The sequence below is a fragment of the Pantherophis guttatus genome, chromosome 17 (assembly GCF_059756535.1).
Source record: "Pantherophis guttatus breed Tessera chromosome 17, ASM5975653v1, whole genome shotgun sequence".
NCBI classification, from domain to species: Eukaryota; Metazoa; Chordata; class Lepidosauria; order Squamata; family Colubridae; genus Pantherophis; species Pantherophis guttatus.
Window position 1 is genome coordinate 7,640,388 of NC_142079.1, and position 25,242 is coordinate 7,665,629.

Genomic DNA, 25,242 nt, shown 5'->3' on the forward strand with positions numbered 1-25,242 from the left:
ATGGCTTTAAAGGGGTGAACCAGGCCTGTACTGCCACATTAGATTCTAGCTTAACATTACCATGGTTGAGAAACCCTCTCCTAATTATACAAAGATCAACACGGGTACAATTCTGAAACTGGATTCCCCCCTCCCCCCCCGAACCATTGAAACATTTGCCTCTCGAGGCAAATTTGAACCCAGCTTCATCCCACCAACCTCTGGGTCTCCATTCAGCGTTTGCAATGTTACTTTTTTGTCCCAAACGCAAGCGCCAGCACTATCAACACAAAGAAGCTAAATAAATATGTCCCTTTGGCGGAACATCAGGACATTTTTAGCCTGGCGAATGAATCTACAATTCTTCATGGATTCCCTTTTGGCTGCTGAAGGCTTAGTGCATTTAAACAAGAGATCTTTTCACCGGTTGACGGAGGTTTTGTGGGTATGTGTGTGTGTGTTTTCCCAAGCTTCCTAAAATGCCAGTTACGAAAAGAAATCCCTTCCCCATCCCGTCTTCGCCCAAACACCCAAAACTCACAAGACTGTCCCAGTTAAAATAGAACTGGTTACGCAATGCTGGATACCCCCCAAAATAAATAAATAAATAAATCAACATTACTTTTCCCTCCGTGTAAACTCTTGGCACGTCAAGCCTTTCCCCCACCCCCCACCCTGAACGGCTGACACAACTCACAAAACCGGTAGCTTAGAAAATCACTGCCACATGATAGATAGCGAAGGAGGGGAGGGAGAGGACGGGGGGGGTGGAACTCTTCAATAAAAGGCTGCCGTAAGAAGATGAAAAACGCAAAGGAGCGTTCGTTTTTTCATTTTCATCTTTGGGGATCTGGGGGGGGTCTGTGAACACTCTCAATGGATGGCTTTACATCAGGGGGTGTCAAACTGGATTTCTTCGAGGGCCGGATCGGCATTGTAGTTCTCCTCCTTGGGCCCGGGTGAGTGGGTGGGAGAGACCGAACGCATGCATTCTGCAGCACGCTGCCGACCAAAATGGGGCACGGAGGGGGGGGCGCATTTTCAACCTGGACGGCCTCTTGCACAGACTCCAGGGTGCTGCAGGAGACCGGCCAGGTCAAAAATGGAATACAGGGGGGGCTGCGCACAGCCTCCCCGTGCCCCGTTTTGGCTGGCAGGGTGCTGCAGGAGGCCGTCCAGGCTGAAAACGGTGCGGAGATGCCACGCACGGCCTCCCGCGCCCTGTTTTGTTTGCCAGACACACCGAAGGGCCAGTCTGTTGCTATTTCCAGGCTGGCCCCATGGACCAGATTTAAGCACCTCACGGGGCAGATCTGGGCCCCGGGACCTTGAGTTTGATACCCCTGCTTTACATCTTTGCAAAGCAGCATATGCTTAGGACAGAAAAAAGTGTGATCCTACGGGGAATGTTTTAATTTTCTGGATTTAAACTAAAACAACTGTACAGGTAGGTAGTCCTCGACTTACAACAGTTGGTTTAGCGACCGAAAGTTACTGGGGAAAAAAGGACTTTTCACAAGGTCGTGCGATCAAAATTCAGACACTAGGTGCCTGACCAGGTGGCTCAGTGGCTAAGACACTGAGCTTGTCTATCAGAAAGGTCGGCAGTTCGGGCGGTTCGAATCCCTAGGACAGGTCTCCTGGGTGAGCAGGGGGTTGGACTAGATGACCTCCAAGGTCCCTTCCAACTCTGTTACTGTTACTGACTCATACTTATGACAGTTGCAGTCTCCCGTGGTCGTGGGATTGCCTTTTGAGGCCTTCTGGCAAGCAAGGAGGCCACTTAACAACCGAGTCATTAATTTAACAGCTGCTGTGCTTCACTGAACAACTGTGGCAGAAAAGTTCAGCAAAACTCACTTAACAAAGTAAGTTCCGCTTAGCAACGGAAACGTTGGGCTCAATTGGGGTCGTGAAGTCGAGGCCAACCTGTATTTAGTTCACTCCCGGCCCCACCCTGTTTTCTCCACCTCCAACAGCTACTCGAATAAAGTTCTGTGTCCCAATTTAAGGACACCAACTGGCTTCGCTTTTGGTTGCTAACCTCCGTAGCGTACGTGAGAGTAGGAAAACTGGTTAATTTGAAAGGCAGGTTGCCAAAATGGAGAGCGTGCGACTTTGGATTTCTGCTCACAAAAAGAGGGGGGGGAGGGAGAGGGGGGGCTGAACCGTCAACCTGCCTTTGGAGGGACTGTGTGGGTGGCCAGAACAAAGCTTCCTGGGCAATTGTCCAAATCTGCTTAAACCAAGGCTTCACTTAGTCCTGGGAATATTTCTCGACAGACAATCCACCAGCTGGATTCAAACGGAGCGAGCGTTTTATTGAAAAAGGTCGGCGATTGCAAAATGCAAGGACCCCTGGACCATTTTTTATTTTTTATTTTATTTTTTTTAGCGTTTGGGCTTCTGTCCTCGTGCAATGGTTCAAAATTTTAAACCTAAAGCGTTGTGCTAAGCAGAAACTGGGTTTGGTGCCTGCCTTCGAAAGACCAATCTTCTTGTTGTTGCTTTGATAAACAGGAGACATGTGCACACGCAATGCTTCTGCAACTTCTTCCAGAGGTGGAAACTCTTAATGTGCAAAGAGTGCTTAAAACGGCTTTCGTTTTGCATAATCTGGAAAAGGTGAAGGGCCCATTAGAAAGAAATATATTGTTTCCACCAGAGGCACAGTTTGCTAGAAATAGGGTTTCCTTTAAACAAACCGATTCTACTGGTTTCACAACGTCTACCTGCGCACAGAATTTGGAGAGGAGTAGCTTAAAGCAAGGAAAGACGACGAAAAGTTATAATAGTGTCAGTCAATTCTTAATCCAGAATGTGTTAACAGCACGGGTGGTTCCCTCGCCAGGATCGACGGATCTCCTATCCCTCAGGCCAGCAATCCATGTCATAACCTTTTTAACAGATTAACAGTTGGGAGGGAACCTTGTAGGTCATCCAGTCCAAACCCCAGCTCGAGCAGGAAACCCTACACCATTTCTGAACAGATGGCAGTCCCGTCTCTTCTTGAAAGCTTCCAGTGATGAAGCTCCCACAACCTCCGAAGGCAACTTCTGTTCCATTGTTCGATTGCTCTCTTAGTCAGAAAATGTCTCCTTATTTCCAGGTTGAATCTCTCCTTGTTCAGTTTCCATCCATTATTCCTTGTCTGGCCTTCGGGTGCCTTGGAAAATAGCTTGACCCCCTCCTCTCTGTGGCAGCCCCTCCAATATTGGAAGACTGCTATCCTGTCTCCCCTGGTCCTTCTCTTCACTAGACTAGCCAGGCCCAGTTCCTGCAACCGTTCTTCATCATTTTAGCCTCCAGGCCTTTGATAATCTTAGATAGATTCAGATTTAACAGAGCTGAAAGAGACCTTGTAGGTCATCTAGTCCAACCCCCCACCGCCCAAGCAGGAGACCCTACACCATTTCTGACAGATGGCAATCCAATCTCTTCTTGAAAATCTCAAGTGATGAAGCTCCCACAACTTCTGTTCCATTGGTTGATTGCTTTCATTGTCAAAAAATGTCTCCCTATTTCCAGGTTGAATCTCTCCTTGTTCAGTTTCCATCCATTATTCCTTGTCTGACCTTCGGGTGCTTTGGAAAATAGCTCAACCCCCTCCTCTCTGTGGCAGCCCTTCAAATATTGGAAGACTGCTATCATTGTTAATTGTCCTGCCCTCAGTTGCTTTGAAGAATAGTTTGACTCCCTCGTCTTTGTGGCAGCCCCTGAGATATTGGAAGACTGCTATCATGTCTCCCCCTGGTCCTTCTCTTCATTGGACTAGCCATGTCCAGTTCCTGCAATCATTCATAGTACGTTTTAGCCTCCAGTCCCCTCATCATCCTGGTTGCTCTTCTCTGCACTCTTTCTAGAGTCTCAACATCATGTTTATAGTATGGTGACCAAAACTGGATGCAGGACTCTAGGTGTGGTCTTAGTAAGGCTTTATAGAATGGTATTAGTAGCTCACTTGGTCTTGATTGAAGGCCAGCAATGCTAGAAGCATTTGCAAAGATGTTTGGCTGTCAATCAAGCCACCATGAGCATCCTATGCTACATGGCTGCAATAAAACCAGAAGCCAAGTATATTAAGATTCATGAAGAAAGAAAAAAAAAAAAAACAACCAAGGGTAAAATAATGTTTTAATTATCCCTGCAATAGTCAACCCTGCAGATTATTAGCGGAGACGCATGACTTTAACAACATTAAATTACCTCCTTCAGGTAACCTTGATTATTTATGCATCAGTGGGACAATGCAATTAAATAGCAATGGTGAGTATGACTTGCTAAAAAATGGACAATGGCCCTAGACAAATGCTGGTGCTCTTGTAAATTAATGTTTTTACAAAACTAACCTATTTTTAACAAAAATCCCGACTCCTCAGTAATAGTTCTCGAAAGGAACGTGTAAAATATGCATATGCCCTTGGCAATAATAATTTCAAACAACAAAAAAAAAATCTGCACGCTCAACGGATGAAAGATGACCTGCCTTGATCACGTTGGTCATTAAATAAGACAATGTTCAAGTCCTATTAATCTTACTCTAAGAAGCGTGGAGAAGAAAAATAGATTTCTCTCCCATTGAAAGCCACTGTTAATTAGCATAAGGAACACTGATTAGTTTCAAATATTACAATCTCCAAAACATGGAAACAGATGTTTGTGGTAAGAACTAGCAAACTTAACAGAATAACAGAGCTGGAAGGGAACTTGGAGGTCTTCTAGTCCAACCCCTTGCTCAAGAGATCCTATACCATTCCAGGTAAGTGGCTGTCCAATCTATTCTTAAAAGCCTCCAGTGATAGAGCACCCACAACTTCTGGAGGCAAGATGTTCCACTCGTTAATTGTTCTCACTGTCAGGAAGTTTCTCCTTAGTTCTAGATTGCTTCTCTCCTTGATTAGTTTCCATCCATTTTTTTCTTCTCCTGCCCTCAGGTGCTTTGGAGAATAATGTGACCCCTCCCCTCTTCTTTGTGGCAGCCCCTCAAATACCGGAATACAGCTATCATGTCATCCCTAGTCCTTCTTTTCACTAGATAAGACATACCCAATTCCTGCAAGCATTCTCCATATGTTTTAACCTCCTGCTAACAAGCGTCTTTGTTGCTCTTTTCTGCACTCTTTCCAGAGTCTCAACAAGTCTTTTTTTAAGATCGTGGTGACCAAAACTGGATGCAGTATTCTAAGAGTTATGTTAACGTCCATCAAGTTATGGTGGAATTTTGTTCAACCTATAATTTAACCAGAAGAGGCTGCCATAAATACCCAAATCAGAGATGGCTACTTCAGCAGCAGCTTGTTCACTTTCAAAAAAAATCTAAAATTATGTTGGTTACACACACACACACATATACACAACTGAAAGACTGCGAAAACATTCCTTTTTTTCATCCAGGTCCTGGAATTGGGCATCCTTGTTGCTGTTAGTTGCAAAGTCGTATCCGACCCATCGTGACCCCATGGACAATGTTCCTCCAGGCCTTCCTGTCCTCTACCATCCTCTGGAGTCCTCTTGAAGCTCACGCCGACTGCTTCAATGACTCCATCCAGCCACCTCCTTTTCTATCGTCCCCTTCTTCTTTTGTCCTCCATTGTTCCCAGCATTAGGCTCTTCTCCAGTGAGTCCTTCCTTCTCATTAGGTGGCCAAAGTATTTGAGTTTCATCTTCAGGATCTGGCATTCTAAAGAGCAGTCAGTGTTGATCTCCTCTAGGACTGACCGGTTGGATCGTCTTGCTGTCCAAGGGACTTGCAGGAGTCTTCTCCAGCACCAGAGTTCAAAGGCCTCCATTCTTTGGCGTTCAGCCTTCCTTATGGTCCAACTTTCAGAGCCATACATTTCAGCTGGGAAAACCATAGCCTTGACTATACACACTTTTATTGGCAGGGTGATGTCTCTGCTTTTTAGTAAACTATCTAGATTTGCCATAGCTTTCCTCCCCAGGAGCAAGCGTCTTTTAATTTCTCGGCTGCAATCCCCATCTGTGGTGATCTTGGAGCCCAGGATGGGCATCCTTATCAAATGACAATTATCTGCATGGATATTAATAACAGACCTTATTCTGAATGGTGAATGGCAATATTATTTTATCTTCATTGGGATTGGATTAATGTAGCTCATTACTATAACACTGCCATGTCTGTTGTCCTCTTTTAGTAGCATTTTCCTAAGATATTGCTGGTCTTTTTTCCCCCAAAATAACACATCAAAATTTTATAATAAATTCAGTTTTAAAAACTTAACAAAAACAAAAAAAAAAGAATTCTGATCTAGGGAGTAACCAGCATGTAACTTATCAAGTTTAGAAAAGAATGAATAAATGGAAGCAGGCCAGACCAAGCATTTGAGTTTGATAACAATGGATAACAAATTCAATTCTGACTCTTTTTAAAGTTTGCTACAGCCTTGATTTTTTTTTCAACAAACGTTTACAAATTGCTAAGCGCTAGGTATTTCCTGATGCAACACTTTCAGCTCATTTATATTGGCTAGCAGCAATTTCCCAAGGTTTCAAATTATCTGCAGAAGCCAAGGTTTAACCTGGGATTTTAGAGTATGTGGAGCAGAGGTTTAATCAAACTTTTTTTTTTATTTTCACCTGGCAAAGATGAGAAGAGTAAAATCCCTCCTAAAAAGCAAGGCCAATAGGTCAGGAAATAGACTAGAAGCATATTACTCCATAAAGCCCCAATCTATACAAGCTAAACCAGGTGACCAGCTACAATAAAACCCTTCAGACATCTCAGCGGCTTAATGAGCTGTGGTGAAATTTACAAGGAAGGCTGTGGTTTGTACGGTTACTCAGAATGTTAAGAGGCCTGTCAGACTAGGCCAATTAGATCTTCTCTCCTTATGGGATCACGCATGAGAAAAGGAGGTTGAAAATATAGTAAGCTTCCCTATGCAACAGCAACGAATGCATTGCAAAAAGTCCAAAACTTCTGTTCCAACCAGATTCTCCATCCAGATCTTTATGGTTCAATTTCTAAGTCTTGTCCGACTCTTCGCGGCCCCATGGACCACAGCAGGTCGCCCCCCCCCCATCTTCCATTGTCTCCCTTGTTGTTGTTTTTTGTTGGTTGGGAAGTTGTGTCCAACCCATCGCGACCCCATGGACAACATTCCTCCAGGCCTTCCTGTCCTCTACCATCCCTCGGAGTCCATTTAAGCTCACACCGACTGCTTCAGTGACTCCATCCAGCTACCTCGTTCTCTGCCGTCCCCTTCTTCTTCTTTTGCCTTCAATCATTCCCAGCATTAGGCTCTTCTCCAGGGAGTCCTTCCTTCTCATTAGGTGGCCAAAGTATCTGAGTTTCCTCTTCAGGATCTGGCCTTCTAAAGAGCAGTCAGGGTTGATCTCCTCTAGGACTGACCGGTTGGATTGCCTTGTCGTCCAAGGGATTCGCAGGACTCGCTTGGATCTACCTATCTATCTATCTATCTATCTTCTATCTATTGTTGTTGTTAGTTGCGAAGTCATGTCCGACCCATCGCAACCCCATGGACAACATTCCTCCAGGCCTTCCTGTCCTCTATCATTCTCTGGAGTCCATTTAAGCTTACACCGACTGCTTCAGTGACTCCATCCAGCTACCTCGTTCTCTGCCGTCCCCTTCTTCTTTTGCCCTCCTTTGTTCCCAGCATTAGGCTCTTCTCCGGTGAGTCCTTCCTTCTCATTAGGTGGCCAAACAGTCTCCCTGAGTCTACCCAAATCCATGTTCATTGCATTGAGGACACTATCTAACCATTTCATCCTCTGTCGCTGACTTCTCCTTTCGCCTTCCATCTTTCCCAACATCTGGGTCTTTTCCAAGGAGTCCTCCCTTCTCATTTGATAGCCAATGTATCTGAGCTTCAGTTACAGGATCTGTCCTACCAAAGGACAGTCGGGGTTGATTTCCTTTAGGATTGACAGGATTGGATCTCCTTGCAGTCCAAGGAGCTCTCAGAAAGTTTTCTCAGGCACCACAATTCGAAGGCATCCATTCTTCAGCGCTCAACCTTCCTTATGGTCCAACTCTTACGGCCCTGCAGTAGACGTTCAAGATCTAGGATCAGTTTTTCTTCCAGACATGTCCATGTAGTTATCAACTCTTGCCAACCGTCTTAATTGTCCAAAGTCTGGAGACCTTCTTTAGAAGATGGGTTGCTTTTTCTGACTGCTCCTCCTGGCAGTTATGCACAGGATTCCCTTTTCCCAAGCAAAGGACTCAACCTTTGGGGTGATTCCAGGAACACCTTCAGATCTTGCTCTTAGCTTCTATGCTTCTAAAGCAGTGACACCCTCCCCCCCCCCACCTTTTGGGGACCAGGGACTGGTTCCAACCACAATGGAACCCAGAATTGATGTTGCTAAGTGAGAAATTTGTTAAGTGAGTTTTGCCTCGTTTTACGACTTTTCTTGTCCCGTTTGTCAGTTGTTAAATCAGTAACAGGTTTGATTCTGCAACCCAACAAGACAGACACAGACTTCAGAGGATCATTAGAACCGCAGAAAAAACCATGGCTATCAACCTGCCTTCCCATTGAGGACCTGTATACTGCACAAGTCAAAAAGAGGGCTGTGAAAATATCTAGAGACCCCTCACATCCTGGACATAAACTGTTTCAACTCCTACCCTCAAAATGACGCTATAGAGCACTGCACACCAGAACAACTAGACACAAGGACAGTTTTTTCCCGAACTCCATCACTCTGCTAAACAAATAATTCCCTCAACACTGTCAAACTATTCACTAACTCTGCACTACTATTAATCTTCTCATCGTTCCCACCATCCATCTCCTTCCACTTATGACTGCATGACTGTAATTTTGTTGCTTGCATTCTCACGATTTATATTGTTTCCTAGTATGATTTGCTTGCTTATTTGTACCCTATGACTATCATTAAGTGTTGTACCTTATGATTCTTGACGAATGTATCTTTTCTTTTTATGTACATTGAGAGCACATGCATCAAAGACAAATTCCTTGTGTGTCCAATCACACTTGGCCAATAAAGAATTCAATTCAATTCAATTCAATTCAACCCTATCCTACCCTACCCTACCCTACCCTACCGTACCCTACCTTACCTTACCTTACCTTATCTCCTAGCTTCCCTGTTGACTTTACCTGCCGGAAGGTTGCAAAAGGGGATCATGTGACACACACACACCCCAGAACACTGCCACCATCATAAATATGAACTAGCTGTCAAACTTACAAATGTAAATCATGTGACCATGGGGATGCTGCAAAGGTCGTTAAGTGTGAAAAAAGGCTCATCAGTCGCTTTTTTTTTTCAGCGGTCACTAAATGAACTGTTTGTAAGTCGAGGACTGCTCGTAATCATTTGAGGGGAAAATCACATAGGGAAGGAAAAGACAGGCTTGCTCAAGACGGCGAGGCCATGCCAGGTGAATAGAAAAAATAGGGACACAATGAATAAACACGTATCAAAGCAAAATGTCAGGGTTTTAACATCAACTTGAGGTTGATGTCATTCCCAGGAAATTTGGACAAGGGAGGGAGGGAGGGAAAGCATCTAAATAAGGTGATACGTGGCAGAGGGGATCCTTGGGTGGTGGAAGCGGAGAGAAGCGTTTTCCTTTCTCGCAAAAGGACAGGCGGATGGGACGTGCAGGACTTTGTGAGGGGATGAGAAATCCCATTTGGTAGATTTCCTACCATCCAGGGACAGACACTAAAGATCATCATCATCATCATCATATTAAAAAAAAAAACAACTAAGAGTATAAATCTCTCTTCTCCTTGCCTGGTTTTATTAGCATAACAAAATACAGACTTTCATCGCTCTAATATCGTTCTGCTTTTCGTGCATTCTCAGTTTGGCTTTGATTTGTTATTTCACTTAATACGCATCCCAGGAGGCAACTCCGCACTCACAAAAAAGCCAGCTAATTGTTTTGGGACTCGGGGAAAGAGATCTCAAAGATTCCTCATTCAAGGATAAATCTCCCTCTTACTTGGGTGTCTTATCTTTCAATTCTGCCACCGCTGAAATATTTCCTTCTGCCTGGCATTCTCTCAACACGTCCTGTAACAAGCTGTGTCCCTTTCGTGTCTGAGAGATCACGTCCTAGGGGGAGCATCTGGATGCACAGAGAAAAGGATGGGGCCATCAATTGAGCAGGGCAGAAGCTAAGTACAGGCTGTCCTCAACTTACGACCGTAACGGAGACCCGAATTTCTGTTGCTAAGCGCGACAGCTGTGGTGACTTTTGCCCCGTTTTACGACCTTTCTTGCCATGGTTGTTAAGCGAATCACCGCAGAACATGGTTCTTAAAGTGAACCTGGTCTCCCCGTTGACTCGCCTTGTCAGAAGGTCGCAAAAGGGGATCGTGTGACCCCGGGATGCTGCGGCCGTCATAAATAGGAATCCGTTGCCATGCGTCACAATTTTGATTAGGTGGTGGCTTAGGTGGCTAAGACGCTGAGCTTGTCGATCAGAAAGGTCGGCAGTTCGGCGGTTCGAATCCCTAGTAGAGGTCTCCTGCGTGAATATCGGGTTGGACTAGATGACCTCCAAGGTCCCTTCCAACTCTATTACTGTTACGGACCAGAGGGATGCTGCAATGGTCATAAGTCTGAAAATACGCTCGTAAATCACTTTTTTCACGGTCAGTAAATGAATGATTGTTATCAGGCTGGCACCAGGGAGGCCCAGATCCTCCGCCCTTGGACCAGTCTCTCTCCCTTGGCCCCATCAAGAGGGAATAATATTCTGCGTGCTGCCTTGGACCTCTGAAGAGAGGCGAAAGATAAACTGAATAAATCACAACATTTTTGTTCTAAATGTCCTTCAAGCGGTTCAGTTACAAAACCACTGCCAGGACAACAACAACAACAACAACAAAAAGCTTTGAGCCTTTTGGGATACAGTTAATTAATATCTGCACTGAACTGCCCAGATAAAGCAGAAAAAGAGTGTTTTGGTTCAAGAAATCAGAGGCCAAAATTGTCCCAAAGGTCCTTTTTTTGTTGTTTTTTATCCCAAGAGGCAAGTGGACTTTCTCTGGTTTTTCTTGGAAGACGTTTCCCTTCTCATCCAAGAAGCTTCTTCAGCTCTTGGATGAGAAGCAAAGGAGCCTGTAGTACAGTGGACTAAAGCACTGTTATTAACATCTGCTGCTTGCAATTAAAGTAAGTTCGAATCCCACCAGGCTCAAGGTTGACTCAGCCTTCCATCCTTTCTAAGGTAGGTAAATTGAGGACCCAGTTGTGGGGGCAATAAGCTGACTTTGTATAAATATACAAAAGGATGAAGGCTATTGCTTAAGGAGCCTTGGTAGTACAGTGGTCTAAAGCACCCTGTTATTAAGAACAGCTGCCTGCAATTTCTGCAGGTTCGAATCTCTCCAAGGCTCAAGGTTGACTCAGCCTTCCATCCTTTCTAAGGTGGGTAAAATGAGGACCCAGATTGTGGGGGCAATAAGCTGACTTTGTATAAAATATACAATAGTATGAAGGCTATTGCTTAATGCATTGTAAGCCGCCCTGAGTCTCCGGAGAAGGGCGGCATATAAATCAAATTAAAAAAAAATAATAACCATCTCTGGCTTTTCTTCAAAGCCAGAGACCTTTTGCCTCTTGGGAAAAAGCACCTTTGGGACAACCATGACTTGGATGACAGAGAATCTCTCTTTTTTTTTTTTTTCCAAAATCATTTTTTATTTAAAAAAAAAAAAAAAAGAAAAACATACAAACATCATTCATTCAATCAAGTACAGACAGTACATCGGTCGGTTTGCATCCCTAGTGCCCTCTCCTCTCTTCACAATATCACTACATATCCAAAACTTAATTCTTATATCAAATATATCAGTTGGTATCATCATTTAAAGTATTTCAACATTTACTTCCATATCACCATTTTTTACTACCTACCCAAGGATAAAATAAATCCCATATCAAATAATATCGTTTTTCCTTCCTGCTCTCTTATTTCAAATATCAATTTACTCATTTCGGCACAATCCAACATTTTCCTAATAATTTTTGATGACAGAGAATCTCTATAGCAGTGTTGGCGAAGCTTTTCGGCAACGAGTGCCAAAACGGGAGCGCGCGAGGGGAAAACGCCGGAAATTGGAAGAGCCAGCTCCCTGGTGCGCACATGCGGGAACGCCGGTCACCTGGACTTCTGGTTTCTGGCGCGCATGTGTGCGCAAAGAACAGCTGACCGGCTCACATGCTGGAAACTAGAAACTCAGCTTCCTGGTGTGCGCACTATTGAGCTGCTCTTTCGGTTTCCAGAGCTCCTGCGCGCGCAAAGACCAGCTGCACCGGAAGAGCAACGGGCAATGGCTGGTGTGCCCAGAGAGATGGCTCTGCGTGCCACTTCTGGCACACGTGCCATGGGTTCACCATCACGGCTCTATAGACAGAGGCCAAGATTTTTTTTTTTCATTTTTGCAACCCAACCAAGTTTGGGAACGCGTGTTTAAAAAGAGGCACGGAGGAACGAGGGAACAGGTTTAAAAGTTAGGGTTGGGGTTTTGTTTTTTAAGAAAGTCCAGAGGGGAAAAAATATACAATACAGGTAGTCCTTGACTTACAACAGTTCATTTAGTGACGGTTCAAAGTTACAATGACATTGAAAAAAGGGACTTATGACCATTTTTCACACGTGGTATCCCCGTGGTTATGTGATCAAAAAACACGGCAACTGATACATATTTATGATGGCTGCAGTGTCTCAGGTCGCACGATCCCCTTTTGCGACCGCCTTACAAGCGAAGTCAATGGGGAAGCTAGATTCACTCAACAACCATGTTAGCAACTTAACATCTGCGGTGATTCACTTAACTGTAGCACAGAAGGTCATAAAGCAGGGCAAAATTCACTTAGCAAATCTTTCACTGGTCGTAAGTCAAGGACTACCTGTATGGGAAAGACTTCGTTCTTGGACCTCGCTGGGGCTTCCCTTTAGCAATTTCCAAGCTCGATCGAGAAATAAATCCATGCGGAACAGGATGTCATAGGAACCAATCACATAAACAAATTCAAAGCACTGGTTTTTCCATTTAATTTCATCCGTTAGATAAGGATCTTCTCTATTTTACATATATGTACAACACGCCTAGAAACTGAGCAGGTGGCTAGGAGGTGGCAATTTCATCGCTGGCCCTGCCAAAGAGGCAAGTGGATTCCCAGTGGATAACTAATTTCGTTGTATATATGATGTATATGATGTACAATGACAATATACTACAGCCTCTTCCGAGTAATTGCAGCTAGGATTGTATTTGCACAAATTTGGAAAAGTGAAGAGATCCCTACAGATGAGAATGTGATTAGGAAAATATTAGAATGTGCAGAAATGAATAGGTTAACACTTGAAATTAAAGAGAAGGAACAATTTGATTATTATAACATATGGGAATTATTTTATCAATGGTTAGAGAATAAATATGAAAAGTGGAAAAACCAGAGGAGTGGAATAGATAAAATATTTTAATAAAGTTAAATAAGTTAAGAAGAGGACTGTTATAGTAATTAGGTATGGTATATATTACTATTAGTATTAAGTTAAGAATAGATAAAATAATATGACTTGTTATTGTATAAAACATTTGCACAAAATATTTGTACCCAGACGACACACTGTTTAATGGAAGATGATGTCTGAATCAAAATAAAATTTTAAAAAATTGGTTTAAAAACAAAAACAAAAAACAAAGTGAAAATGGGAAATTCTGTAGGATGATGAATGTCCCCCAAATTCAATCAGGTTTGAATTTGAATCCAGCTCTTTGCAACCACAGGTCCTCAAATAGCTCTCTCTTGTTTGTTTTGGTTGCTCTCCTTATTAAAGTTTCTAACTACAAGGTTTCTTGTGCAAAAGGTGTTGTTGTTTTTTTAAAAAAGATCAACTTTTCAAAACAAACAAAAACAAGAAAAGAAAGATACAAAAGAAGCGGGTAACAATGTAACAGTAATAGCAGCCTCTGAGATAATCTTCAAAAGCAAACTAAGGCATGTTCGAAAGAAGTTTAATGTTACTATTAGGTTCTTAAATGTTACACAAAAGCACAGGATTACATCAACCAACAAGAGCCAACTTGCTCTGGATAAGCTCATCCTTCAAATCCTATCCGGGATTCTTGTTTACAAGAGAGCTGCAGTCCTGTTAAATCCGACTGGCAGCCAGGTTATATATATGGCAAAAAATAGTTTCACAAAGCAGATGATTTTTTTAAAAAAAGTTATCCTTAACTTCTGGATTTTCTTCTTTAAGTTCTTAACTTAAAGAACTTAACTTCCTTAAGTTCACGATCAGGCCAAAAAATGCATTTACGACACAGCCCTATCGCATTCCAATGTGTGTGCTACTGATAAATTAATTACAAAAAAGGTTTGAGAGAGAGAGAGAATGAGCGAGAGAGAGAGGATGGGTGGGTGGATGGATGGATGGATGGATGGATGGATGGATGGATGGATGGATGGATAGCTTTTGGCCCAGTGGGCCCGTTAGGCCTGTTTTTCACCCTCCCCAGGCTCCAGGGCCATTCTAGGAGCCTGGGTAGGGCGAAAATGGTATTCCCCACCCCCCAGGAGGCCCTCCGGAGGCTGAAAACAGCCTGTTTCCCGACTTCTGGTGGGCCCAGAAAGCCCGAAAATCAGCTGGCGAGCATGCGCATGCATGCCGGAGCTGAGCTAGGGCAACGCTTGCGTGCCTATTGATATGGCTCCGCGTGCCACTGTGGCACACGTGCCATAGGTTCGCCATCACGGTTCTAGAGCAATGTTGGTGAACCTTTTTGGCACTGAGTGCCGAAATGGGAGCGCATGCATGCCGGAAACCAGAAAAGCAGCCATCTAGTGTGCATGCATATGCCGGGAAGATGATCTTTCATTTTCCGGCACACATGCGCACTGGCCAGCTGTCTTTGCGCACGCATGCGGCCCAGAAACCAGAAGACCAGGTGGCCAGTGCACGTGTGCACCGGAAACCGGAAGATCACCTTCCCTACGCGCACATGCGCATCGGGTAGCTGCTCTTCCAGTTTCCGGCGTTCCCGCACTCGTGAAGACAGCTGGCCAGCACGCCATAACCCGGAAGAGCAACGGGCGACAGCTCGTGTGCCCAGAGAGATGGCTCTGCGTGCCACTTCCGGCACGTGTGCCATAGGTTCGCCATCATGGTTCTAGAGCATGGTTGTCCCAACTTTGGCTACTTTTAAGATCTGTGGACTTCAACTCCCAGAATGGCTGGAGAATTCAGGGGAATTGAAGTCCCCTAGTCTTAACGTGGCCAAGTTTGGAGACCCCCAGCTCTAGAGCAATACTAACCCCATCCTCGTATTCATCATACCTGTCTGATCCTACCGTTCTTCAAGCGAGTGCCAAAACCTTTCCTAAAACACTAGAAACGGGGCATTCAATGAAGCCACCACTGAAATCTGTCTGCACTGTTGTTCATAATTATGTTCCCCCTACCCGCACCCTCAACACAGCACTGCATGTGTTCTCCCACACTGTTTATATTGTTGTTTTAATCCTTGTAAGCCGCCCAGAGACTTTACACAAATGGGTGGCTTGGAGAGACTCAGCTTGAGGACAAATCATTACGAGCTTTCTGGACTCTCGCTCTCAACGCATCAGGAACAGGAACACCTTCTACACAGGGGTTAGTATGACCTACACACACACACACACACACACACACACACACACACACACACACAGAGCAAACACATGGCTCATTTCTCCCTGTGAGGTCAATTATTATTTTTTATTTTTTGGCCTGAGGGGGTCTATAAGAAATCTCTCAGAATAAAATCACTAAGAAACCTGTGGCAGCCAAAAGATAACAGAAAGTTAAACACAGACAATCGCAAAATCACAAAAAACTTAGGCAACTTGTTGCTGCTTTGCTCTCCCTAACTCAAGGACACTTCTGGAAAGTTTTCTTTTTAAGCAGTCCCCAAAGCCCTCAAAATCATTCCCAAGACTTCTCTATTCTTATTCCTGAATGTTATTTCAGTTCTCCTTTTCTTTTAAGAACTGTAAATCTTCCAGATCTACTTCTCTCTCTTTTTTTTTTTCCCCCTACGTTACATAAAAAAATTCTTCGTCCATTTTTATGGCCCAAGTACTGAATTTCTGAAACTCTCTTCATCTGGGCAGTTGAAAGCTGACATTTCTCGGTACACGTTCCAATCTTGACATATTCAAAATCCTTAGATAATCTTTCTATGTTTGTTTGTTTGTTTTTTTAAAAGGAGACATTTTCTTTTCAAGGACTTCTTCCCAACTTCTTTTCAAAAGCTTGTAATTGCAAACATTGTAGATCGCAAACCACATCTATTGTTTCGGTAACTGGGCAAGCCCAATTATTTGCAAGATCCATAGATGCAAGACTGATTCAAACATGCTAATGCCTCAAATGAGATGGTTTTGAATAACCCAGGAACACACCCACATTGCTAAAGCTTTGATGCACAATCCAGCTGTCTTTTCCCCAGTAAGCAATGCTCAATAATTTCTAGGGTGCCACAAACAGCTCCTATTCTTAAATGAGAATTTCTACTTCAGTGTTTCAAGCCAACTGGGACAACCCCATCGCCCAAATATTTGCAATTTACTTCAACAGTTGCTGGGGAAACAATGAAAAGGGTTAAAGACAGCCTCCTTAATCCAAATACTCAAGGGCTGGCCTGCATACCCTTAATCTGCTTAGTGAATTAATACATTTTCTAGCCTTGCACAATACACCACATCGGGAAATTTAACCAGACGATTCCGGCTTCACACAATTTGCTTTGCTAGCTAAACAGAACAAAAACCCAACCCAAAACTTAGCAGGTTGTGCGAAAACCGAGCTGCAAAAATTGTTCGCGAGCCGGGATAACCACACGCTACGGAAACACAAGTTAGGATTTTCCCAGAAGATCAGCAAAAAAGTTCTAGATATTTATTCGTCCGGTCCTTGTAGAAGACGACAATGCCGTTGCTACTTGGTGCAGGCCCCATATGCTAAAATAAATGTCTCTTACCATCCCATCATCCCACTTCTAGGAGGATGAAGAGGTCCTTCTCGTGCCCCAAAAGGAGTCACCCCCAAAAGTGATCCCATTAAAAATGCTCCCAAAGGAAGTCCTCCAAACTCCAAGTGCCTGCAGAATCCACTGGATTCCAGGCAATCTTCTCATCTTGATGTGTCCCCGTTATCCTGAAGTCTCTACGGAAAAGACCCTTCCTCAGCAAGATCTCTAATCTAGATCCTACCAGTGAGACCCTTGTCTTATCCAAGGGGGGGTGGGGAATAAATGGGGTGGGGGGGAGAAGCTGGGAGGAGAAGCAAGGACCAAGGAAGCTGGGGGACTTTGGACGCATGGGCAATGTAGTCCTACCTCTCTAGAGGGTGATAGGAGCAAGGGTCCATCTTGAAGGGCAGGAGGGTGGCTTATGAGCAATGTAATACAAAGTGGGGGGGGGAGGAGATGGAGACAACAGCTGTGCCCCCCCAAAAAACCCAAAAGCCCCTCAGGGGAGCGCTGGGAGGCACTGGAAACAGGGACCAAGGAAGCTGGAGGACCTTGGACGCATGGGCAATGTAGTCCTACCTCTCTATAGAGAGGGCGATAGGAGCAAGGATCCATCCAAAGGAAAGGGGTGGCTTATGGACAATGTAATACAAGGTGGGGTGGGGGGAGGAAAAAGCATCTGCGGTCCCCAATATCTGGAAGCCCCCCCCCCAAGTTGTGGGGATTGTGGGAGGCACTGGAAGCAAGGACCAACAAAACTGGAGGACCTTGGGCGCATGGGCAATGTAGTCCTATCTTTCAAGAGGCTGATAGGAGCAAGGATCCATCTGAACGGCAGGGAGTGGCTTATGGGCAATGTAATCCGAAGTTGGCTGGGGGGGAGGAGAGAGAGCATCTGGGGTCCCCAACACCCAAAAGCCCCCCCCCTCAGGGGAGCGCTGAGAGGCCCTGGAAACAAGGACCAAGGAAGCTGGAAGACCTTAGGCGCGTGGGCAATGTAGTCCTAACTCTCTACAGGGTAATAAGAAAGAGCAAGGATTCATCTGAAAAGCAGGGGGTGGCTTATGGGCAATGTAATACAAAGTGGGGTGGGAGGAGAGCACACCTGGGGTCCCCAACACCCAAAAGCCCCTCAGGGGAGCGGCTGCAGATTATGAGACAGATCCAAAGTGGTGGTGGGGGGGTCCTTCATGGAAAGGCCAGCTGGCCTCCCTTGAGACCTGAGGATGATGGGCAATGTAGTACACAGTGGGCTGTGGAGGGCAGGAGAAAGTGTCTGGGGTCCCCAACACCCAAAAGCCCCTCAGGGGACAGATCCAAAGGGGATTTGGGGGGGGTTCCTTCATGGCCTCCCTTGAGAGCTGAGGATGATGGGCAATGTAGTAGAAAGTGGTCTGAGGGAGAGGAGAGGAGAGAGCATCTGGGGTTCCCAACACCCAAAAGCCCCTCAGGGCAGCGGCTGGAGACAGATCCAAAGAGGGTGGGCGGGTGTTCCTTCATGGCCTCCCTTGAGAGCTGAGGATGATGGGCAATGTAGTATACAGTGGGCTGTGGAGGGCAGGAGACAGTGTCTGGGGTCCCCAACACCCAAAAGCCCCTCAGGGGACAGATCCAAAGGGGATGTGGGGGGGGTGTTTCTTCATGGCCTCCCTTGAGAGCTGAGGATGATGGGCGATGTAGTACAAAGTGGTCTGAGGGAGAGGAGAAAGCATCTGGGGTCCCCAACACCCAAAAGCCCCTCAGGGCAGCGGCTGGGGACAGATCCAAAGGGGATGTGGGGGGGGAGTGTTCCTTCATGGCCTCCCTTGAGAGCTGAGGATGATGGGCGATGTAGTTCCCGGCTTTCCCAATGCCCCCCACCCACTTCTTCCCCCGCCCCCCCCCACACACACCGACCGTACCTGGCCGCAGCGGCTCGGTGATGCTGAGCACGAGGAGGAAGAGGAGGAGGAAGGTGCCGCTGTCCGCCTTGGGCACCATTTATCCTCCGTTCATCCTTCTCCCCCAGCGCAGCCACATCAACCCCGCGGGACGGGGCGGGGGGGGGGGGGGAGAGAGAAGACAAAGGGGGAGGGCCGCCGATAACAACGACGACGACGTCGACGATGCCGCCTCGGGGAGCCCGCGAGGCCTCCGCCGCCTCCTCCCCTTCTCCTCAGCCGCCTCCTCAGCCGCCGCCGCCTCGCTGAGGGGGGTCCGCCCGCCCGCAGCTCCGCTCGCAAGATGGCGGACGCATCGCCCCGCCGCTCCCGGCCGCCGCGCCACGCCCCCTCCGCCGCGCGGCCAATCGCCGGCCTCCGGGAGTGGGGGGGGGGGTGGGTGGGCGGAGGAGGATCAGCCGGGAAGGAGGGCGGGGTTGCATTTGCATAGGCGCGTGGCGAAGGAGGCGGCGCGCGCAGCGGCGGCGGTGGGCGTGGTCATCGAAGCTTTTTTTTTCTCTCTCTCTCTCTCTCTCTCTCTCTGGCTCCTCCTCCCGTCGTAACAGCAGAAGGCGAGGGAAATCCTGAGGTCGTTCACGCGAGGACTTTCCACCGCCCGTTGGCCGGGATGAAAACTAGCATCATAATAATAATAATAACAACAACATTATTAAAAATATTAAATAAAATAAAAATAAATAAATAAAATAAAATAAAATAAAATAAAATAAAATAAAATAAAATAAAATAAAATAAAATAAAATAAAATAAAATAAAATAAAATAAAAAATAAAAATATTAAAAATAACATCCTCCGACGATACCTTAACAGTTCCCAGGTCCTTGGTTAGGACTCGAGCTGCTGAGCTATTAACCAGCATCAAAGGCTGTGAATCTCACTAAAGATTAAATAATAATAATAATAATAATAATAATAATAATAATAATAATAATAATAATAATAATAATAATAATAATAATAATAGCAATACCCAAAGGGCTACCCCACTATTTAGAAATTCTAAATTTGCCGGACTTGAACATTTTGACTCTACAAAGAATCACCTTACTCGGAACAGCTTACATCCTCCGACGATACCTTAACAGTTCCTAGGTCCTTGGTTAGGACTCGAGCTGCTGAGCTATTAACCAGCCTCAAAGGCTGTGAATCTCACTAAAGATTAACTAATAATAATAATAATAATAATAATAATAATAATAATAATAATAATAATAATAAAGCTGTGCCTAGGTATTAACGTGAACGATGTTGTAAACGCTGAAGATTGTTGCACAGAAGGGAAGAGGGAAGGTTTATATTTTGAAAAATAAATAAATAAATAATATAAAAAAAAGCTTTTTATTACAGAAAAAAAAAAAGAAAAATAAATAAAGAAGCTGTCTGGGTGTAGCTTCCAATCCCGTATTTCAAAGAGAGTGTCTCTAATGCATCTCAACTTGGCAATAGTTGAACCTAGATTTCTTGTTGCTTAAGCGAGACGGTGGTTAAGTGAGTTCTGACCCGTTTTACGACCTCTCTTGACACAGCGGTGCAGCGAATCGCTTTAAGCAGGGGAAGGAATCGCTTTGAATCGACCAACAAGTTAAATTACTAACTGGTTCAAGTGGTCATTAAGTGAATCCGGCTTCCCCGTGGACTATGCTTGTCAGGAGGGTCACTCAAGGGGATCACCTGACCCTCCGATGACACTGTCATCATTTTCATGTAACAACCCCATAATCCCTTGCGGTGTGGAGTCTGGGCAACTGAATATGGCTAGCTAAGTGTTTTCATGGCCAGATACCTTTCCTGTCGCCAATGCGGAGTTTTGTTCAGCATATAAATTCTCATTGTGCCCAGAGAGATAGATCTGCCTCTACCTAGGATTGAACTCACAGCCTCCTGATTGTGAGGCAAGACCTCCATCTCTAGGCCACCGCACTACTCCCCCCCGATGACACTGTGACCGTCATAAATATGAACAGTATAAACAGTATAAATATAAACAGTTGCCAAGCATCCAAATTTTGATCATGTGACCATGGGAATGCCGCAATGGTTGTAGGTGTGAAAAATAGATATAAATCACATTTCTTCCAGTGCCATTGTAACAGACAGTCACTAAACGGATGGTTGCAAGTCAAAGACTACTTATAAAGTGATTCGTCAACAAACTGATGAAGGAAATGCCAAAACTTTTAATCAGGCAGAATCCAAATCATGTATTAAGGTTATTTCATTAGCAATGTTTATTCTTATATTTATTTCCCTGCCCAATTCCCGAGCAGTCATGTCTTCTTAAATATTTTTATTGGTGCCTTTCCCGCCAGGAAAAAAAAAATTGAGTGTTTTCGCTGAATTCCTCTTCCTAACGTATTTCTTATTTGATGGAATTGGGTTTGGGGAATGCCTTCTTATTCTCTAGTAAGGAAACATGATATATATTAGCTCCTTTGGAAAAAACCCAAACTCTAACAGAAATGCCACTGTTTTCCTACCTGTTTTTACAATGTATTTCTCTCTCTAGTGTTTTAAAGCAATTCACCAAGTTTCCAGAACTCTGGATTAATGAGTGTGAAACAAATCATGCCACAGCTTGAAATTTTATTCCTCTTTCTCACGAAATATTTTGTTTCAAAATTTAAAACAAATTTCGTTTTCAGTCATTCGCATTTTCAGGTCTCTGTTTCTCTTCCGCTGCGGAGATTCTAACTCATTCTAACAATAAAATCACCTTGAGGGCCGATAGAAGAGAATATGTACAGCTCCGGGTTGAACTACGAGATCCTCGGTGCTCTCTGAGCTTGGCGGTTTTCTTGCAGACGTTTCATGACCCGAGTTGGAAGGGACCTTGGAGGTCTTCTAGTCCAACCCCCTGCTCGAACAGGGGACACACTATATCATCCCGGAGAAATGGCTGTCCAATCTCTTTGGAGAATAGGTTGTCCAACTCTCCTTTGGAGAGCAGCTCACTATAATTATAATCAGTGTCTTATCTCTGGTTAAATGTAGAGTGAGCAGTCAAAAACAGCAAACCCACTTCTGGCACTCAGTTGCAGGAATATTACGGAAACATAGGTTCAATCAATCAGAATAGAGCTGGAAGGGACCTTGGAGGTCTTCTAGTCTGACCCCGTTTAAGCAGGAGACCCTATACCAGCGCCTGTCCAATCTTTTCTTAAAAACCTCCAGTGTTGGAGCATCCACAACTTCTGGTGGCAAGTCGTTCCACTGGTTAATTGTCCTCACAGTTAGGAAGTTTCTCCTTAATTCCAGGTTGCTTCTCTCCTTTGGTTAGTCTCCATCCATTGCTTCTTGTCCTTGCCTTCTGGGGCCTTCTTCTTTGGGGCAGCCTCTCAAATACTGGGAGACGATTATCCTGTCTCCCCCCGCCCAGTCCTTCTTTTCATTAAACTAGACATACCCAATTCCAGCAACCGTTCTACTCGCAAGGCTGTGGGTTCCACTTGTTTCGTGGAGGGCCACGTGCCATCCTTGTGTGTCTCCCTCTCCAAGCCCCTTAATAACATCTTTCCAGTGTTGCTCTTATGATGTCACCTGATGACCTCAGCTCTTTCAAAACACTGCTGGGAGACCTGAGCCCAGCCTAGCCTGGAGCCCCTTCAGATAGCCCTCCTCCCACCTCAAGCAATGTGCCACTAAATGACAGTTCAGATGGGAGGTTGGCACGCCCCACCCTTGGCATCATGGACGATGCTGCTGTGCTTAAGAAAAAAGGTTATATTTTGGGGAATACCTTGGGCGAGAGTTCCTTCGCCAAAGTGAAGTCGGCTTACTCGGAGCGCCTGAAAATCAACGTGGCGGTGAAAATCACCGACAGGAGGAAAGTCCCCAACGAGTTCCTGGAGAAATTTCTCCCTCGGGAGCTGGAGATCTTGTCGACCGTGAACCACTGCTCCATCATCAAAATCTACGAGATTTTCGAGACGGCTGGGAAAGTCTACATTGTCATGGAACTTGGCGTCCAGGGAGATTTATTAGAGTTTATTAAGAGCAACCGGGGACTGCCCGAAGAAGTGGCATGCCGGATGTTCCGCCAGCTGTGTTGTGCGGTCAAATATTGCCACGACTTAGACGTGGTCCACCGCGACCTGAAGTGCGACAATATCCTTCTCGACAAGGACATGAACGTCAAACTGTCGGATTTCGGCTTTTCCAAGCGGTGTTTCCGAGACGCGAACGGTAAAATCTTATCCAGCGAGACGTTTTGCGGCTCGGCAGCTTACGCTGCACCGGAGGTGATCCAGGGGATTCCTTATCACCCCAAAGTTTACGACATGTGGAGCTTAGGGGTGATCCTCTACGTCATGGTCTCCGGATTCATGCCTTACGACGATTCGAACGTCAAACGGATGCTCCGTCTGCAGAAGGAGCACCGGATCCTTTTCCCCGAGTTTCTGAGCCTGGAATGCAAAGATCTGATTTTCCACATGCTTCAGCCGGACGTTTCTCACCGACTACGCGTCGAAGAGGTCCTAAATCATCCTTGGGTGCAAGGCAAGCACCTGAAGCCCTTCAAATTGCGAGATTAGCCAGATGGTAAAGTGCAAATGTTATCCGGAATACTTATTGCTTTGCAGAATGCAGTAAACCCGACAAATCTTTTCCTTCAGCAGCCCTGGCAGTGTTCTCCTTATTACATCCTTCTCTCTTTATTTTATGTGCACAGCAGAGGTGGGTTTCAGCAGGTTCTGACCAGTTCTGGAGACCCGGTAGCAGAAATTTTGAGTAGTTCGGAGAACCGGTAAATACCACCTCTGACTGGCCCTGCCTCCATCTATTCTCTGCCTCCCGAGTCCCAGCTGATCGGAAGGAAATAGGGATTTTACAGTATCCTTCCCCTGCCACGTCCACCAAGCCACGCCCACAGAACCGGTAGAAAAAAAAATTTGAATCCTACCACTGGTGCACAGGTAGTCCTGGACTTACAACTTTTAGTTTAGTGACCGTTCGAAGTTACAACAGACTTGAAACCTAGGCCTGAGGGATGAGGGAATAGAAACACTGGGCCCTATCTAACAAAATGAAATTCAGTGTAGAGAAAAATAAAGTCTTACACTTAGGCAAGAAAAACCAAAAGTACATATGTAGACTGGGTGAAACCTGGCTTAATAGCAGTGACTGGGAGAGGGATCTTGGAGTCTTAGTGGACAACCAAGCTAAATATGAGCCAGCCGTGTGCGTCGGCAGCCAAAAAAGCCAATGCAATCCTAAACTGCATTAACAGAGGGATACAATCAAGATCAAGGGAGGTACTAATACCACTCTATAAAGCCTTAATAAGACCACACCTGGACTACTGCATCCAGTTTTGGTCACACTATAAAAAAGATGTTGAGACTTTAGAAAGAGTGCAGAGAAGAGCAACCAGGATGATTAGGGGATTGGAGGCCAAAACCTACAATGAACAGTTGCAGGAACTGGGCATGGCTAGTCTAGTGAAGAGAAGGACCAGGGGAGACATGATAGCAGTCTTCCAATATTTGAAAGGCTGCCACAGAGAGGAGGGGGTCAACTGTTTAAAACTGTTTAAACTCTTGCCGCAGGGCTTCAATGGGCCGCCCTGTAGCTGATCAGTGTTAAAAGAAAACAAATGAGTAGACCGGTGCCTGCAAAAATAAATGGGTAGACCGGTGCCTGCAAAAATAAATGGGTAGACTGGTGCCTGCAAAAATAAATGGGTAGACCGGTGCCTGCAAAAATAAATGGGTAGACCGGTGCCTGCAAAAATACATGAGTAGACCGGTGCCTGCAAAAATAAATGGGTAGATTGGTACAGCTCTGCAAGCAGTTAAAAGCCTGGTAGACCAGTACCTCTGCTAAATCCTAAATAATTGTCACATGACCATCAAGCCACGCCCACAAAATAAGCCACGCCCACAGAGCCGGTAGTAAAACAATTTAGAACCCACCCATGATCGGGACGAGGACTCGGCTTCGTGCTGCTGGGGGAAGCCTAGGTCAGAACAAATATTTCCTCCTTTACTCATCCTACAGGGAACTCCTAGGTCGACACCCGTACCGTTTCCACTTTCAAAGCAACCTTCAAAAAAAAAAAAAGAAATCAGGTCTAGTGTGGAGAAAGAAAGACCCAGGTCATTCTCTTGTAGGCCAACCGAGTCAAGATTTGAATGACAAATTTAGAAGTTTGAGTCTTCTAATGAATGCGTACCGCACGAGTTACAATTCTCTTTGTTGCGACTGCTTTTTGGAGAACCTCAAAATCCACGACAAATCACTCCGGCGGCGTGCATGTCCGCAGCTGGGCTTATGACGGCCCTCCCTTTAATCCAAGGTCCCTTTCCGAATAATTTTGCAAAACTTA

At 45.2% G+C, this 25,242-nt stretch overlaps 2 protein-coding genes across 5 annotated transcripts in view; one reads left to right on the forward strand and one right to left on the reverse strand.

Annotated features, from left to right (window-relative positions):
- Positions 1-19,285, reverse strand: part of DGCR2 (DiGeorge syndrome critical region gene 2) — a 51,586-nt gene extending 32,301 nt beyond the window's left edge. For 2 of the 4 annotated variants that reach the window (XM_060683793.2, XM_087880202.1), the window contains exon 1: positions 18,878-19,196. In XM_060683793.2, the coding sequence (XP_060539776.1) occupies positions 18,878-18,956 (79 nt within the window). In that variant the 5' untranslated portion in view covers positions 18,957-19,196. Of the gene's footprint in view, positions 1-18,877 lie in introns of all 4 variants that reach the window. The other 2 variants (XM_034406242.3, XM_087880201.1) reach the window with 2 other exon arrangements.
- A 1,794-nt stretch (positions 19,286-21,079) lies between these two features.
- Positions 21,080-23,529, forward strand: LOC117658111 (testis-specific serine/threonine-protein kinase 1-like). The gene has a single exon (XM_034406236.3). It carries the CDS (start codon positions 22,604-22,606, stop codon positions 23,447-23,449), a length of 846 nt encoding a protein of 281 aa, XP_034262127.2. The 5' UTR covers positions 21,080-22,603; the 3' UTR covers positions 23,450-23,529.
- The last annotated feature ends 1,713 nt before the right edge of the window (positions 23,530-25,242 follow it).